General features: G+C 41.8%; 1 protein-coding gene across 1 annotated transcript in view; it reads right to left on the bottom strand.

The window, feature by feature from the left end:
• Positions 1–19,595, bottom strand: part of IQCH (IQ motif containing H) — a gene marked incomplete at its 5' end in the record, with an annotated part of 72,307 nt that overhangs the window by 5,180 nt on the left and 47,532 nt on the right. Inside the window, 4 exons of the mRNA XM_082488799.1 lie at positions 859–984; positions 4,226–4,393; positions 16,432–16,718; positions 18,467–18,587. Of these exons, the coding sequence (XP_082344925.1) occupies positions 859–984; positions 4,226–4,393; positions 16,432–16,718; positions 18,467–18,587 (702 nt within the window). The remainder of the gene's footprint in view (positions 1–858; positions 985–4,225; positions 4,394–16,431; positions 16,719–18,466; positions 18,588–19,595) is intronic.

Raw genomic sequence — 19,595 nt, 5'->3', positions numbered from 1 at the left:
CCCAGTGCAGCCTTGTGCCATAGGATCTGAAATCTCTGTCTGCTGTTCAGTCTTGTATAACATCTTCTGAATCCTTTTACATTTCATTCTTCTACAATTTTGTTCATAAGCCTTAAACGCTTCTTTTCCTAGCAAAGACTGCATTTTCAGTTCTTTCAGTTTCAGGACTCTTTCAGTTCTCCATTATCACACAAATTCTTGGCCACTAAAGGTGTATCTTCTCTTGTGGCTATGGAGGTGAGTGCGAGGGCTGTATGATGGCCAAGTGCTCTCATGAAAACCCAGTGGTAGCATGGCCCTAAACCCAAGCGCAGCTCCTGCCTGACAGCCACAATCCTTTTTCCCACAGAGCCGTGTGAACAAACCCGCCGGGACGGCGTTCCCTCTCTAGTCTCTGAGAGAGACACGATCTCACTCCCTGTTGTGTAACATAAATATGTTCTAATACTCTTCATCCTTCACTGCTTCCAGTCTTAAGCCAAATCAGACAGATATCTCAGTACTGCAGTTCTTCAGGATTTTTACTCCAGCTAAAGCATAAAAAGCTGACAGGTAAGTGTTGCAATAGTAGACTAATTTTTAGAGGAACTACTGAAGTGCTTTATGCAATTCAGAGTTCATTAATTAGCATCATGGAGACAATTTCAAATAAAATCAGTTCTGATGTATACCAAGTCCTCTTCAGCAAAACTGTAGAGCAACACCTTGCTGTGTTTTTAACAGAACGCTTAAACATTATATTATGCTAAACAGAACACTTAAACTTCACATCGTGCTAAGTGGTTTCACCATATTAGAATTTACATACAAAAATTATGCAGAGTGAATATCGCGTTTTCGAATCTTTCGCGTTCATACCTGGAGGTCAAATCCAACACCATGAGCTTTACACATCTGGAGGAGAACTTTATAGCAGATTACTGAAAGGCTGGAGTGCCTCAGCTGACTGCTTGCTACTGCACACCGGTTGCTTATTGGAGAAGGCTAGAGGAAACAATACCGGATTCTTTATTTTCATACCAGTTTACATCAGAAACCAACAATTTACATGGCTTTTTCACAGTGAACTCATGTAAGTGTGGAGTAAGACTCCATTTGGAGGAGTTCCTGTTCATCATGATGTCTATTGAACATAGATATTTTCATGCAACGAAATTAAATCCTCACCTCATGCTGTACGTAAAACCTTATATTATAGATCAGGTCTACAGAATCCCTCTTTATGAATCGCATTTTGATATTTTCACAGCTTCATTGGTATCTGAGCTCCGTGAAATCATTCTGAGTGGATCCTTTGAATCCATCCTGCCCTGCGGTAACACATGTTGTCCCAGAGTCAGCTCTTCTCGCCGGCAGAAATTCCAAAGCAGGTTATCAGTAGTTTTTGCCTGAGAATTAAAGGTTTTAGCCAGATCTTCTAAAGTTACATTTCAGTTGGGTTTCTCCAAGATAGAACATTCTGCTACTGCAGTAGCATGCATAATTTTTCTAGCAAGTCTTTGAGGAGACAAGGCCCAGCGCCTCCAAGGAGCTATACAGCTCATACCAGCGGAGTTCCTACTGTGGATGAAATTCAGTACAGCGTTTGAGTTTAAACACTTATCAGTGCTTAGGACAAACGACTAGAGATGTTGCATTGAGTAGAACTGGATGGAGATGTTCTCCTAACCCAAGGCTTTCCTGTGATGTTATTTTTAATACTGGACTGTTCATTCAGAGTGGGGCTACTGCACATCGAAGCACGTAATTTACAGTATTTTTTCTGAAATGATATTTGTTTTGACATTGACTCATTTAAGTTGACATAGTTGAAATCCTTATATAATACATCTCTGCCTGAAAATTAATCATGTTTATAATATTCTGAGAATTAATAACACCCATTGCTCAAGTCATTAACTTAAAAAAGGAGCTTCCAAAATCTGTTCTCTGCAGTAGGGGACCACAAATAAATGAATGCTTGATAAAATAATCCAAGTAGCAGTTTAACAAGCGTAAACTTGAATGTGGCTGCAATAACACAGAACTATTGTTTAAGGGTTGGCATCAGGTTGATGAGGTGCTTATTTCAGCTACAAAGCATGCATACACATGCATAATGAACTGCAGTATGAATTATTAATGTGTTGCTTATTTAGCCTCATCTGTCTAGAAGATAATGTATCCTAACTATAATGAGTGATTGGTTTTGTACATAATTACAGTAGCAGCAGTATCTAGGAAATTTGTTCTTTCAAAGAAGGATTTCTAAAAATAAAATCATCACACAAACTCCGTTGCTGCTCCATTTTATCAAAATCAAACCTACCAGGATTGAGAATATATAATAAATTAAAAGGGACAGAATCATTATTAACATCATAATTTTACACAAAGTGTTTTACTTAATCATTCATTACAGATCATGTGCTGTAAAAGCATTTGTCTCTTGGTTTGTTTGTTTCTTTTTCTATAGATACTTGCCTGAGAGAGTGTATTTTTCTAGTTAACTCTTAAGGAGATAAAAAACTTAGTAATAAAGAAAGGAAAAATAAAGGATATAGGGACAATTTATGTTAATTCTGACAGAATTTTAATTAAAAAAAGTTGCTACTTGATTACTTTTCATTTCTAAAACTTGTACTACTGGGACTAATCATCTCTAATTTACTTCTCTCCAACTAAAAGTGGTTGCTTGACAAGAACAATAGATCAAGAGCTCATTAACCTCTAAATTATAGCTCCATGACATTTTTGGAATGGTGCTACATTCCTCCTCTGTGTATGAAAAAAAGGGAGCTGTGAATCTTCTGTCAAAATGCATAAAATGGCATCTGATTTATATCTGTATGCGTATATATACATATACATACATGTCTTATTCTCCGACTTTTCTAAAGGCCTTTCTTCCCTTTTTAGCGGGACAGTCTGAAGGTTCAGAGCCATATGAAATCCTGCACCAAGATTGATCTAATACAACAAATCACCATAATACGCAAGTCATATGTTCACCGTGCTTCTGTGACAGTGTGGTTACGAGGATGTCAAAGCAATACGCAAATATCATCTTATTTAAAATCACATCCCGGGGAGGCACTATTACAGACACAATCCTAACGAGTTTTCAGAGGGATTAAAGGTGAGATCCACAAGAAGCAAGTGCCACCACACTCATCTTTTCAGTACCTAAACCGACACCACTGAGCCGCTCGGCTGTGTGTGCAGCACCCACAGAGCGCAAGCACACACGAGTTCACGGCACGTGAGTGACACCGAGTGCGGCTGAATCAGACCTGGCAACAGAAAACCGACTGAGCGGGGGACTTCAGGGCTGAGCTGTCGTGCTCAGTGTTACACACAGGTGCTTCTGCCCCTTGGGCTTTGCAACTCTGGTCCAGAGAGAGCAAGCAGGAGGGAGTATGACTATTGCAGGAGTATTCCTACTTAGGCAACTCATCTCAGTTAGGGTGCTATGAGTTTTTCTTCCTGTTCAAATGACCGTGTCCATAGTCATAGAATGGTTTAGGTTGGAAGCAAACTTGAAGATCATCAAGTTCCAACCCTGCCATAGGCAGGGACACCTCCCACTAGACCAGCTTGCCCAGTTAATACTGAATTAATTAATTGATGCTGAATATGAATACTGAACAGTTAGATGGATGCAGAACTGAATGAAGGTTCTGAGAACCAAGATTTGGGTTTAACTCAAGCGAGAGCTGGGTGAGATTTAGGTATCCAGATCCTTCTGCCGATGTAGCCTTGATTGTTTCACCCTCAGTTTTGTGCTTGAAAGTACAAAGCTAGGGTAGAACTTCAGTGCTCTGATTTCTGATCCCAGGTCAGAGCTCATGAGCTGAAGGCTCAGATTTCTTCTTGACTGCTTTTAAGTTACTCCTATAGTGAGGGCAGTGCTTTCACCTCCTTCCTTTTCCTTGCAGTTTACAAAATACCACATTTTTTAAAACTTGAAAACTACCTAAAATATTTAGAAGTTAGTTACTATCACAAATCAATATTACTGAGTACAAAGGATGAATAATCAAGTACCCGTAAGCACCCACAACCTTTCTTTTTATTTCTAATGTGACGGTATCTCATTTACTTTGTTAACCTTCTATAATCTAAAAATGGCAGTTTAAAATCCAAAAGGGGCAGATTCAGCTCCTCTAGAACAGTGATCTAGAACAGATTCTGACTTTTTGGTAATTTGCATTAATAATTTTATTTGTAAACAGGAGCCGCTTACAGTTTTTGTCTCCTCATGCCGAATACGCTGGCTGTTCATCTTCTTTGAACCAAGAGATACTTTAAAGCAGCTGGAGTGACAATCCAGATTTCCATCTGTCATGTACAACATGAGCTGAGTCAAGGCCAGCTGGTCACTATAGCAAAGGTCAAGGTCTGTTGCCCACACCTAATCAATACACAAACAGGTGCGTTAAAATAAAATTAAAAAAAAAATAAAAGGACAACAAGAAGGATGAAACTCAGCAGTCATGTGAAGGAACATCTATGCCTTTTTTTCCATGCAAGTTGGCATGCATACCTGCGGTTTCCTTGTGCTGGCGCATCATTGGCAGTGATAAACCAAACGGGAAAAATCAGAACTCACATGTAACTTCAAAAGTAACTGTTCAGAGGAAACTGAAAAGCTAAGGACAAAACATGACCTATACTACCCAGATTTTAGCAATAATTGGGAAAAGTAGATGGATGAGCTCAACAGCTGTAAAGGCTGTACCACATTAAATAGGTAATTATCTAAATACTAAATATCACACCTGGATTTTTCAGCTGAAGAATAATCACAGAATCACAGAATTTTCAGAGTTGGAAGGGACCTCTAGAGATCATCTAGTCCAACTCCCCTGCTAAAGCAGGATTGCCTAGAGCACATTACTCAGGACTGCATCCAGGCGGGTCTTGAAAAGTAACATTAAATAAAGTTAGCCTTGAGTTATAAATAGGAATTTTGAGATAGAAAAAGGGAAGTCCCAGAAGGCAAAGCTAAACTGAGTAAAAGGAGTAGGGAAGCGTGAAATCCCTGTGTAAGGATACATATCGGTCATCCCAGGGGCTGAGCAAAGCCCGTTCCCATTCCTGTCACACAGGCAATACTTCAGCACTGCTTCCACTCACTGCTTTTGTGGTGCTAATTCAGATTTATACTCGCGTAACTACACAAGAGATCAGACTGTAAGACCATAGGGCTGCCAGTGGAACGTGTCCCACAGGCAGGCAGAAGGGAAGCCCACCCCACCCTTGTGCAGGACGTACCTGCAGGCAACGACAAAAGCCTCACATCAACCTCAAGAAGATTTCAAAGCATTAAAACACATAAAAGTCAGGCAAGATTTGCGAGGCTGGTCCACACCGAGGGTGTAGCTGAAGAAGGTACTGTGGATTGCTGCTGTGGGACTCCTCTGCTCCCCGTAACCTGAGCATGGCTTTACCCGGGAGTTTTCCCCACTTAAAAAATGCTCGTGCCTCCTACGTCAATGAGAAATGTTAATGCACACAAATATCTGCCCTACAGTGGACCCCTTTAAAACAAATCTAGCAGTGAATGACTTGAATAAGCCTTTGAATGGTAAATGGCGTCATTATAAGGATATTAAGAGGTCAGGCAGTCAAGGCCTCTTGGTAAACTGGAGTTAATTTCTGAATCATATGCACATAGTAATGCCCTTTTTATAATAGCAAATAAATCACATCAGTAACAGTTGTTAATATCTAACTGCCAAGTATCTGTTGCTGTATTAAATATCCTATTTGTCAACTTAAATATTTCCTGCTGCATGGTATAAAATGCAAATCGGATGCTAATGGCTGGCTTTACTTAGTAGTAGGGGAATATTCCCCAATTATAATGCTTAATTTTCTTCAATAATTTATTCTTTATCATCACTTCTGCAAGACAGGAGAGAACTTTCCTATCGATTTGTACTTTTCCAGTATGCACTAACCTGTTCAATGAGCTGAACAGTAATTTTAAACTATACGTACCATAGAAGTGTTACATTAATTTCCATAAATATTTTCAACAAAGCAGTAACAGCCAATGCATCTCGAACCTTGTTTGAGTTGTATTTTAGATTCTCAATTAAAGCTTTGCCCCCAGAAAGAGACAGCCGGGCCACATGAGGGGAGCGAGGACTATTGACAATCTCGGGTGTCCACGGACTGTTCACTGGCTCAGACAAAGCCAATTGGGTGCTCTTCATCCAGACCCTGATACTGCACCTGCATTGCTGTAACCTCAAAGTCTACACCAGCTCTTTCTGGAAGCTTTGTCGAGGCACGAACAGAGGGGCAGGGGGCAAGTTTGTCTGAAGGTGGACCATAAAAGGGATGAGATGGAAAAAACACAGAAGTTAAGCAAAGATGTCACCGTGGCCATAGTGCGTCTGGGTAGATACAAGGGCTGCGGTCTGGCAATGTGTTGAGCATTTTAACAGCAGATAAAGCATTAAAACATGCAGCCTGGCAAACATAAACAGCCATGAGCACAAAACAAATTCATTACACTCTGGTAGAGGTTCAGGCGAACCGTACCAAGCATGGGATAGCGCATATGTTTTGCAGGAGTTACTCAACAAACTCCGTGTCATCAGTAACTAAAATTAAAGCACATGAAAGTGACATGGTTTTAATTTTAGGTGTAGAGAAGAGACCCATTAATTACTTGTGTGACACATTTCATGTACTCCGAACAAAAACCCAGCATGCCAACCTGGCTCTCGGGCCCCGCTGGCACATTCCCAGTTGCTTCTGTGGGAAGGCACAGGAGCACTCCTGCATCCCCACACAGGGGATGGCTCCAGCTCATCTCTGCCCAGGGATGGGGCTGTAACACAGGGCAGAGGACAATAAGCTTTCAGCAGGGCAAGTTTCATGCTGGAAGTCACAAGACCAACCAAATGCTATTTCGAGGAGTTTCTGTTTACTTTCAGAGTGCATCAACGATTTGCTTTGGACGTGGTTTCATTGTCTCAGGCCGGCTACTCTCATGCCATTGCCTACAAAATTAAGGGCTCAGATCAACAGGGTGGGCTGATGGTCCTATTGCGTAACGAAGGAAGGTGTCCATCCCCTCCCCTGCCTGTTACTTTCTAACACTGTAGGAAGGACAGCTCTGAACACCTACTTAAGCTTCAATCACAGTTACATTCTACATCGGTAAAGTCAAGGTGGTTTTTTGCCTTTTTAAATGCAGAGTGTAGATCTCCACAGCCCTGAGCACAAGGGGGAGGATGGCAAACATGGCTGGAAGCCACCTGTCCACCTCCTTTCATTCTGGGCCTGAGCCTGAGGCTGAACCACCCCTCTCGCAAGTTAAAGCGGCCAAATGGTCATTACTGCGTGCCAGCTGGGATCACCCCCAAGGATTCTTTTCCTGGCTCAGGATTGTCAGAGAACACTGTAATGTAGTCATGTCCCTCTCTGCCCTGGATACATCCCAGAACATCCCTAACGTGGGGAGAAAGGAAGAAGGATCAGGTGGCATAAGATTCTAGCTTTATCCTAGCAGGGGATTCCCTTTTGCCATGGAAATCCAGAAAAGCCCTTTAAATCCCCTTTGTACTGCTACAGAAGTGGGAAAGACACAGGGCCTGGGCAGTGGCTCTAACTTTATTTTCATAGGAATGGCAACAGCATCATTTTTTCCTTGTTTTATCAGTTCAAATGCAGCCCTGGCTGACTGAATACTTCGATGGAACAATTTCTAAGTCCCATTCCTGTTCCTGAAGGTCACAAATGATCTTTGAAAAATTATAGCAATCAATAACAGGCAACATTTTTGGTAGTTTTGAGCAAGGATGGAAGTTCGGCAGGCCTGAGTCTGGCTGGCGGAGCCGTGTGAAGACAACAGCGATGCAGCTGCTGATAGTGCTCTTATTCTGGAATTAGGCAGGGGACATCTGTGTGCTGGCTCTGTCAGCCTGGCACCTTTCACCAATAATATATCAATATATATTCCCAAATGGAAAAGGGTAGCTCATTATATCGTACTAAGCACATACTGACCATATTGAAGTTAGCAGGTGTCCCTTGAGTGTAATGACCTAAAATTAATTGTAATAAACAAAGAAAAGAGCACCAGAATCCTTTGTATCTGTGTCTAAAGAATTCTAATTAGGTGGACTCCATAGTTGATGACTTCTCATTTTCTGTGAGGATGTCACCAGGCTTATGCTAAGATCACATATTTCCACTGCTTTGAAAGCGCTCTTTGGCATGCAGAGCTCTCAGCTAAATCAGTACGGCAGGAGCTGCCACCAGCAGCAGATACAGAGAAGAACATGAGCTGAAAAAAACATCCAATATTAGAGCAAGAAGAGCTGCGCATCACATGTATGTGACCAATTTGGGCAATACCATTTAGACGTACCTATTGCTCTCTCTTCTGCTTCTTTTGCCATATTGAAACGTCAGAGCAGAGGAGGCTCTCGGCTTGGCTGCTCCTGCCAGTTCTGCAGCCCCGATGCTGCTGGCCGGCCTTAACGAAGCATCGTGCAGCGTGTGAGCAGAGGTAGGCCCAGAAAAGAGGGTATGGTGGAGAAGAAAGCAGCATTAACAAAGGTGGCACCAGTCACCCCAACTGGGGACGCGACTCTTCAACTGAAAGAATAGTCTCTGTGAAGGATGCCAGAGCCTTTTGCAGTAGAGCTGATTCCACAGACGGCTCCTCCAGGGGCTCAGAGGCACAGAGCACCAAGCAAAGGAGAGGGAGTGCCATTTACAGACCTCCAGGCACTGCTCCCCACCATCGCTGGGATTGGATTGAAGGCTTCACCCATCTATTTCGTTCCCCACATACTGTGTAGCACAAGATTGTATATGACAACTAAAAGGCCACTCGTCATTGTTGCCATTACTACTAGTAAGTAGAAGGAGCTCAGGCAGGCGCCCACCATTAATCCCTGTGAAAACTGTGAAATGTAGAAGCAGTTGAAACCGATACAACAGTCAGGGGGAAAAGGTAAGAATGGTACTACATAAGTTCTAAAGAAAAAGTACACAGCATCAGATAAAAGCTGAAGTGAAGAACAGATCTTGATATAGTTTCCAGCACTGCCCAGCGTTACAGCAGAGGAAGGAACACTGCTTCCCAGACAGGTTCCCATTTCAAAGGCAGGAGTATCCACCCAGTTCAGTGCCGACAGAGCTGTAAAACAAGCAGGATGTGACATTTCTATCTGTGGCAGACTTGAACTGAAAAAAAAACCCAAACCCTACACGGTGTGAGCCTCCTGAAATCAATTAAAGGCTTTTCACTTTGTCTTAGGACATCACTATTCCCGCAGTCTATTTAAAAAAAAAACAACCCAACCATTCAAACTGAAGGAAAACATTCCTTAGAAACATCAACCTAACTCCACCATTGTGGCACATAATCTCCAAAACAGGCTAACAGCTCCACAGAGCTCCAAGCACAGGTAGAACAAATGAAACAGACCCACTTACAAGTTTGGGCTGTTCTCTTAGCAGGCTAGAAAGTTCATTTAGGTTCAGCTCTCTAGTAACATCTATTGGATTGCAACAGGTTTTCCTTTGAAGTAATATAAAATGGATGTCAGAAGCTTCTAGAATGTCTTGAAAATCTGAGCTGTGGTGTTGAATTTGTTTTTTTTTATTTTATTTTATGAATATATTTCCATAGTTTGTAAAGCAATGTCTGTGGAGGTCAGGCAGTTAATAACCAGATGAATTATCCTCTCCTCCAGTAAATCAGGAGCTGTCAGAAGGCAGCCTGTGCAAAGGTCAAGTTTAAGTAAAGACAAAGAATGATACAATCATACAGATTAACAAATACCTATTACTTGAGCGCATCTTCATTTTCTGAGGATACACAATAAACGCATGTAAGCAATCGTAGGTACTTCAGATTGCAGGTAACACATCCTGATAGGATGGCATGGGGAATTAGTGTAATGTAAGGAGCTTTAACTTGAGATTTTGGGGACTTTCAGGACACTTGTGCGTTCAGAAATTAAACTGGAACAGAGCTCATTTGTTAAGTCTAGAACTGATACTTGATATTCAAACAACAAATGAGAGTTCAAAGATAATCAGATCTGAGCTTTTATTATGACTTATGATTTTAAAAAAAAAAAAAAAGTAGACGCAGTAGTTAGGATTTTAGATAGTCTTAAGACTGGTTTTAGATTAAGCTAAGCAAAGCACAGATTAGGACTTTCCAGAATCCCACCACTGGGAAAGAAAAAAAAAGAAATACATCCTGCAAGACTTACTGGCTGTTGTTTGTCCAAGGAAATAGGATGGAGTCTGGAGTTGCTCCCTTTTACACAGACTGCCAAGTGCTACCAGGAGGTGCTCTCCTTCAGTGTGCACAGTTTAAGAGCCTGTGCTTCATGGGAAAGACATCTCAAGCGAATAAAGTCACAATTATAGTGTAATTCTTTACAACTGCCATAAAAATGCCTCAGCTCTAAAACGAAAACTTGAGAAAGGAAGGAAACATAAATTCTTAAAGAGTTACTAAATTATAGCATGTCTTTCCCCAGTTTAACTGTTTTTTCTGCATCTAGTATTGATGTTTGCATTATTGTAAAGACCACACCTGCTATTTTTAAAGAAGTGGTTGAATGTCACTGTAAAAATGTCAGTTAGCAAAATATTAATACAACTTGGGCATTGAAGAGAGAGCTTCTTTTATGACTTTTGAAATTCACAATACAATTGATAATTCCAGCAGCGATCACATACAGGCTCTTATCCGGCTGCCATCTCGTGGCAGCTGCTGGGATGGTCCGGTGCGGGCCTGAAAACTTCAATTTTAGGACCCTAGAATTGGTCCTAACCTCTATCCTGCTGAATACAAGATTGGAAAATCGTGAATGAAAACACCGTGGCTTTTGTTTGAAAAGAACACATAGAAAACCGCTACATTCTGTCTGGAGAAATCTCAAGACGCGTATGTGAATACAGAAGAATGCATCCCACCGCAAGTGTCCCTCGAGGCATCAACTACCTTGTAATGCCAGAGCTGCCCGATGCCCTTCAGAGGCGCCTGGACGCTCCGCTCCAGTTTGCTCACCCTAGCCCCAGACCTGCCTGTGCGGCAGCCGCTGGCTGGCAGCCCTGAAGCCGTCCTCCTCGGGGTCTTTTTAAACTGCTGGATTGGAACAAAGGGAGAATACCCACCTAAACCTTCCCAGCTCTGTAATTCTTCTTTCCGTACGTTCTGCTTCATTTTTTCCTCTGCACCCAAACTGCACAATTTAATCCAGTGTTTTCTCACTATTGCTGCAAGCGGTACGGGGCTGCGTAAGCTCTCAGACCGATGGAAAAGGTGATGTATGACCCTGCTTCTCCAAATTATCTATCTGCAGATCTATGAATGTAAGTAAGTTTATGCATTCAAGCAGTCCCAGTCAATTAAATGGACTTACTTAGGTGCAGCTCCTCAACAAGTCGGGATCTGAGCAGCATTCAGTCAATACTGCACAAGACTTCACTTCAAAGGGTCAAGGCCTTGCTCTTAAAGATCAGTCTTGGACAACGGAGTGGGAATCGGGAGCAATTCAGTCCAAGTTATGCACCTAATTTTTCTCCTCCACTTTTTCTCCCAAGACATTGAAAACAGCGTGTCTTCATCTCCCTTTGCTCCCTGTGGAGCAAACCACAGATGCTTATAACTGAAATAGAAATAGATTCCTGAGGCAAACGGAGAATTGTGTCAAGTCCCCAGCTTGCTCTGCCCCTCCGATCCCTGCCGGGGTGCTCACAGCCAGGCAGCTTGCGGCAGCCGATGCATAATCCCGCAGGTACCCTTGCTGTGCTCATCCCCACGCCACGCTCTGGGGTGGGCAGTGCGGAGAGCAGTGCAGTCAGCGGCAGGGTCTGCCTTGCCGCCTTCTGCAGCTAAGCCAGCGCTGCAACTCTGATCTCAGCCTCAGAGTTATACATGAAATAAACAATGAAATGCAAGAAATGAAGTACAACGTGCAGTAGACCTCAGGACAGACAGGTGTGAAGACTATCAGACAGGAGTTAGATCCTCCTACAGGCACTACCCTCCGCGCTGTCGGTTGCAAACTGCAACCTCCTCCAGTTCTATCATAGTTTGAGGAAGAGCTGTATGTAGATGGAGGACGATACAATCCGCAGATGTCTCTGAATTACTTGCTGTACGTAGAAGCAGTAGCAAACAGACCAGGTAGGACTGACTGAAAAGCTCCCCTGGGAGGATGAAGGAAAGGGAGCTGGGAGAGATGTGGGTACCAAGTAGGAACACATCGAAAGCCCAGTGAATCTCACATCCGAAAGGTTACAGCATCACCCAGCTCCTCCGGGCCTGAGGACAGCATCACTTTTGTCACCTTTTGGATGGTGTAGACCACAAGAACTGCAAGAGAGTAAAGATATCGCTGTGTCTGTGATGGGCACAAAGCTGTACAGTGACCCAAGCAGAGACTGCTTCCTCATGGCTACATTCGCTCTGCTTTCCCACTGACTGGTGCCTTGACAGATGCACGTTAGTCCTTGTCCACCACGCAGAGTCTCTTTGCTACTAGTGCTCCAAAGGACCACAGCAATATGACAAAAGCATGTTGAAGGAAAATACTCTCTAACAGTAACAATCTTTAAAAATACAAGCAATACCCCATTGTTCATATCAAAATTAATTTTATGCTTATGACATACAGATTTTTAAAGGCTTTCAAATGAAGAGCCTGAAACACAAAGTACGTGCATTTCTTTCCTCTGTTCTGAAGTCACCTTCGCACAAGTACACAGGGAAGGTACACATGAAGACACGGATTGCAGCATGCAGCCACTCGGTATGCAAAGGCAGAAATATGTTTTCACTTATTTGGCCCTTCGCATTTCCTAAAGAGTTGTATTTATGTAGCATGTAACTTTATGAAGGTTTCAGGGATTTTTAAGTATTTAAATACTCAGACTGTATTGGTAACAGATGTTCAATGATATATTTAATTTTTAGTTTTACTGAAAATATCATGTATCGGTTGATATTTTCTGTAAAATACAACTTTGAAAGAATGCCTAAGCATACTCTACTTCCAGGAAATGTATCTGAGCCTTTCAGCTACTGCATTAAAGTGGGCACTTCTGAAATTAGTGAGCAAGTGTTCTGAGACTCTAATAGGATTTCTTGTTTGCCAAAAAAATAGTGCTTTCAGGAGCACAAGCTTTTGTGTAATCTCTCTCTCACAAGACAGATGGCATCATTAATTGCCTCTGCATCTAGTTAAATTTAAAAACCTGTGCTTAAATAATGTTAAAGTTGTGGTACATGCTGACAGACATAGGAAATATTAAGGTAGAATCAATTGGAAACAAGGGAAGAAAACCAAGACAGAGTAGACGGGAATAATAGGACGCCCCAAGAAACACTGACTGATTTAATACGTCCTTGTTCATGCCAGGAAATGTTACCACCTTAGTAATGCAGGATGCAATTCTGCGTTTCGGTGAACTCCTGGCTCGAGCGAAGCAATTGGCAAAACTCCCGTTGACTTCAGTGAGTGAGAATGTCATCCCTTAATCTTTTTAAAGCAACTTTAGATGGAAGTTGTCCAATATGGCTTATCTGCAGTTCTAATTACAACGCCTGTGTAAATACATTTTGGGAGTCAGACGTAACTGTGATCTGTATTTCAAAGCTAACGTTATTCCAATTCTCTGCTTTACCACAGTCACCCTACAGCGGTACCAGTTACCAAAAGCCTGATTTGAAGCCTTGTCTGAGCTTAAAGCGGAATATAATTATCATAGCACTGCCAAAGAGCCAGCTTTTGCCAATAGATACCATATGCTAACTCTTTGGGTTTACATACGAGCCCTGTGTTTAAAGCCTTTTCTCACACCATACAAGCTGTGATTTTCAGACACTTCAGAGAAACAGACACCCAAAGGGACTGAGCGCATACAGCCACTCCATCTTGAGTCCACCCACACCACACAGCCCGACCCATTACATACAGATATGTTCCCTTTTACAGTTAAACACTTTTTAAAGTCTCCTCATTGAAGACTGCAGAAAAAAAAAACATGTCCAAAGACTGAAAAAACAAAGGAGATGCATTGAAATTAAAAGCAATAATTGAGACTTGATGCTGAGATCTTGAATTAGCATCTGTATCCATATGCAAATTTTTAATTTGTGTAGTTGTACCCTGTAAGCTCAACAATACTATTCACCACTAACAATAAGGATTTTATCATCTTTAAAAATTATCTCATTTTCTCTAGTCTTCAAACACAAGGCCACTACCAGAACACTGAAAGCTCAGTCTCTTCACCCAGAATTTATTTCATCTGTTTTATTTTAGCCTGGCATTATGCTTTAGGTTTTTACACCTGTCATAATATTCAATCCTATTGGCCAACATCGACCAGATTTGCAAGAAGGTAAAATCATCAAATATATTAAATTCCCACAAGATTCCTAAAATAAGTAAGTGGACAGAGGCAAGAAACCTTGTAAGGGGAAAGGCTGCGGGGTGAGTGGGAACTTAATTTCAAGGTGCAAATCTGTGGGAAGCCCGACTTCACTGTTTTTAAGTTCATGGAAATGTTTTTATTTTTAATCAGAATACAGTATTCAATAATGCCATTCATTTGTTTTTCACGGTGTCTGACTGATGAAAGAATTTAGTAGATTGTGTTGTGACAAAGAAATCTGCCCTTATAAATAAAACAAATGCCAGATTCCTCTAGCAGAGAAACAGGCAAGGTTAATATTTTGTTACAAACTGTGATCCAGGCTGATCATCAACATTCATGCCAGGGATTAAATTGCTTCTTTAAATCCATTCTCTTACCTTTTTGTCCCTTGGCACTGAAAGCAGTGTGTGTTGGAACAACACCCTCCATCACTTACAAGATCTGAAAGTTCAATTATGCATTATAAGGGACCGTGGCCGCCCCTCCCCTGCTTCCCCACCATCCATTGTAGGCAACAGCAGATCCTGGAGTCAATACCCTTCTGCTGTCTTGATTTATTATATTACTTTTTATGTTGTCAAAAGTTCTGATACAGCTGACTATGAGGTTTTGCTGACAGGCTTGTAAACCCTGGCAGGGAGGACTAGGGTCACTTGAGTGGTTCTGATTTTACCTTCTGAAGAGACCCCATTACTCATCTACACAAAAGACTCTCCTGGGCAGAATTCCATGAGAAAGCATTTATTCAGTCCCTTCCATTCTGCTCAGTTATACCTGATGTGAGTCACACAGTGCTCCAGCACTCCAAAACTGCACTGACTTCCTAGCAGCATTTTCCTTTCTAGATAATTCCAGGTGTTAACCTTGGAATTTCAGTCTTTAAAATGTTGTATTCTTCAGTCTAAACACCTCAAAAGGCCACCCATCTCTTCTCACATTAGTGCAACCTGTGTCTGCAGTTAATGCGCCCACAGTGTGATGTCTTCAGGACTGGAAGAAGTATGATATACTGTCAGACACTATCGTAAAACTGAATTTCACAATGAATCACGCACTACCTGGATCTGCTGATCTTCTGCTAAAGTATTCTGAAATACTGTAAAGCAAACGAACTACTAATTGTGTACACATTTGTGCTGAAGCAGTAAGTGGTGCGTGGCCTCGGGCTGCGGGATGGGAGCTGGAATGGTGTGAGATCACATCTATCTTTCTTGCAGTAAATTATTCTCTCAGACCAAGAGCCAAATGGAGAGCAAAAGTGGTTTGAATGAGCATATTTTCCTTCTCGTTCACAACAAACCGATATCCCCCAGTCAGCTGCTCTGCACCAGCTAAGAGAGGAACGCCTGACCCAGGGCTGAGACACGGTCACTGGACTGCTGTCCGTTACATCCCTCTACTTAAATTAGCCATTGCGATGCAAACCAAATTGTTCATCGCGACTATCCTTTCTGCTATAAGAAATTGTTGGTATCCCCTCTTCCTTAGATTCATCCTCAAACCTCAGATCTGCATTTTTACAGACACTGGTTTACTCAAAAGAGTACAATAATCCCTGTAGTTATTTTTAAAGAGCAAAATACAAGAGATTCAGAACATTTTGGAACGAAAATAATCTAATCATCTTAGCCATAAGACCATTGTCTGTAATTACCAACTTAATGCAGAACACACTTATTTTAGGGAAAGAAAAGTCATTAGAAGAAATGAAAACATTATTTTCTTATCACTCAGCTTTAAAAGCAGCCCTACAGCCTTTGTTGGTTTGTTACTCTTCAGGCTGATGAAAAAGGTTCCTCAGGTCCACCTGGCAGAGCAGGTCTAAAATTTATGCTATCGTTAGAATAACCACGCGCTTATGAGAATAACAATAACCGCCCCTCCATGTGCCTTATGGTTTAGAAATAAAGTTTGTTCAAAAGGGCAAAGCTTTCTGCTGATATCTGCTGGAATCAAGTAGACATTTCCTGATCTCAAGGGGACAGTGTGAAGTAACATATGTGCCCCACTCACCTGCTGCTCCATGGTTTGTGGATGGATAAAAGTCACAAAATCAACTGAGAAGTAACCAAGCACTCCTTTAGATTTACAGGTTTCTCCAATTCTTAAGCAGAGTGAATTGAGAACTGCTGGATCAACAGAACGTTGTGGAATGGTAGTGCCAGATGACCGCAAAGGACCGTCAGCATGAAGCTGGTCTCCAGATGACACTATTTTTATCTTGCCTGTTGGCTCTATCAGCATATCCACCACAAGGTTTGTGACGTTTTCCGAGAGCGGGAATGCTTCTATCACACCACCTAGTAAGAAATGAATTAGCTGTTAAGCTAGTAATCAAATTCACATGTGATGCTCTTCAGAGGGCACAGAATGAAACCATCCAGCTCCTATTGTGCTCAGACATTGCAGGGAGGACTGCTATGGAGATACAGTAAGTAAATAAATGTAATGTGAGCAGCAAAGCTAGAGCCCATGAATCTCTTAGAGGAGAAAGAAGATACCTCATCTACTATAGCACCGTACAGTTCAACCAGTGGCTTTGGAGCTGCAGGTGCTTTGCAAGCAGTTCCAAACTGGGTATGCCACAGATCTGACAGGAGAAATATGCTCTTGGGTAGCATGAATGAATCCGGGGCTGTCCCACAGCCCAGCTAAATGTCAGGCACAGAATAGCAGTGAAATGCAATGGAGTGGTATCTCCTGCTGTGAGCTTATCTCGCAGATTCCCATCCATACGAGGGCCTGAGATAAATAGTCTGCCTTTTGGTATTCACCCACAGGAGGAACTTGGTGTGTAGATGGGAAGGTTTGTACGTGACAACTTCTAGCAAGGTTGTCTGTAGGAAAATCACAAAGAAAACCGGTTGGTATTCTGGATTTGCCTTTTTACTGCATATAATGCCATCAGTAATTTAGTTAGGATAAACTAATATGTAATAAAAATTGGTCCTATATGTGTTACCTGGCATTATTTTTCCACAAAATACTTTCAAAGCTTTGAATCATCCTTGTCTCTTCCACAGATAAAAAAAAAAATGTATGAAACGTATATATCCATTATATATAATGCAACATGATGGCAGCACACAGTCACCACAGTCATTTACTACCCAACCACAAACACTGGATCTTTTCCATCCAAAATTCAGCATACAAATACAGGACGTTAACGTGTCCGTGCAAAGCCCACTCACACTCCTGCACACGATGATCTGCAGTGGTTGGACAAGGGTTTTATCTGCACTGCCTCTTACAGACAAATCCGGGCTCACTTCTGAGCTTGAGGCCAGTTGGGTACTGGCCAGCTTCACTCCAAAGGTGCCATGAGCGGGTTTAATGCAGGAGGCCCTGCTGAGGACTCGGCACCGCGTGAGCAAAACTCTCCGGCTATCAGATTGGAACTCGTTCGTATTCCTGTGGTTGGAGGGCAAGAAAGAGCACAGCAATGGTCTAACGAGGAGTCTGTGCCAACATACTGTGAGGGACAATTCGGCATTGCATTACTGATCCTCACCTGCCTGGAAGGCAAAAACTGGGGAGAAAGCTCAGCTCTTCTCCACGCCAGTTAAAGGTTATGAACACATTTCACTTCATGCAATGTATGCATCCAGAGTTTACATACAGCTCCCTTCCTGGTCCTACAGGAGGGAAAAGTGAGTCTCGCAGATGTTTGCTCACCAACACCTAACAACGATGAAATATTCTCACATTTACCTATGTGCAAACTCCCATGCTGGCATTCCCTAAAGCCCTTTGCGGAATGTGATGGCCTCCAGTACATTAACCCAGGACTAAGGAGTTGGTGCGTATTGATTCAGAATCACACGAGAAAGGTAATCCAGGATTAATATAGGTTAAATGCTTGGATAGGACATAGGAATGATAGAATAGTTGCCTGTAATTCATTTGCAAATGAACATTTGAGGCATAATGGCGAAATAAAAGGAGATAAATATTTAAATGGGCCCAAGATTAACAAGAATATGGGATACAATATGGTATAATTACTACTTGTAAGACTTAACAGCGACTTTGCAGTCTTATTTACCTTGACTAAGAAATGTTTGGAGGAATTTTTCCCATGTAGGGAATCGTTTCTCATTGACTGGCTGTACGTGCTGTGCTAAAAGGCCCGGCAGCTCCTGGGAGATCTTCACCAAAGCTGGCTCCTGCAGAAACAAATTAAATAGAACCACAAGCAATTTTACTACAGAAATGAAAACTGCTTGTGGGGTGATTAAAAACTAGGCCTCCAACAGGCAAAAAAAAAAAAAAAAATGTGGTTACTGTTTACCCACAGTCAGGAAGCCTTTTTTAATTTTTCTAGTTGCTACTCTTCCCTCCTATTGAAAACTGTCCTTCTCTGAAAGACAATCCCCCCCTTTCAGTGTAGCATCTATTTCATTATAATTTATATCAATAATTTGATCTGGCAACTGAAAATGCTAAGCACTTGGTAACTGCTTAGGGATCGATACCAGCAGTCAATAACTTCTACAATGTTTATATTTTGAAACTGAGCATATCGAAATAGTCACATACACCAGAAATAGCTCTACTGACTCTGTCTTTAAGCTGTTATATTAACCCAAACACCATTTAGTTATTTAAAAAAGAAAAGGAGGAATAATGAACCAAAAGTGTTTCTAAAGCAGGAGATATCCTTTTACACGCTCCAATCTGGAACATAAATCCACAAGTGTATTTGTGCCTCTATCTTTGGTACAATTTGATTAGTCATACCGTAGGAGATAAAACTAGCTTTTTCCTAGTTCCACATTCTTTACTATATTATCACACACACAAACCAACCCCATTAAATACAGAAACTAACTGCATTGCTTTTACTGTTCAAAACTGTCCCAGAAGTACACAAGCATATAAAGTGCAAGGACCCTGACTCTATTGCTTCAGGCTCCTTTTCTTGCTGCTTCGTAAGTGTTCGCCCGCTTCCCCTGGGTCTCTTTGCTTCTGTTTTACATCCTCTCTCTTCAGCCTCCCGTGCTTCAGAAGATGACCAACCGTCCTCTGATCTTGGCAATGGCCTAAGCCACAATCATATTATCTTGAGCTCTGGAGCAACACGATAAAACCTTATGGCTAACATTTAAAATAGAAAAAAAAATAAATATCTGTTTTTCTAGACCAGTGAGTTTGAAGAGATGGGCTTTGTCATG

Source organism: Vanellus vanellus (genome assembly GCF_965231255.1).
Source record: "Vanellus vanellus genome assembly, chromosome: 11".
NCBI lineage: Eukaryota > Metazoa > Chordata > Aves > Charadriiformes > Charadriidae > Vanellus > Vanellus vanellus.
This window is presented reverse-complemented; position numbering and strand designations above follow the sequence as displayed.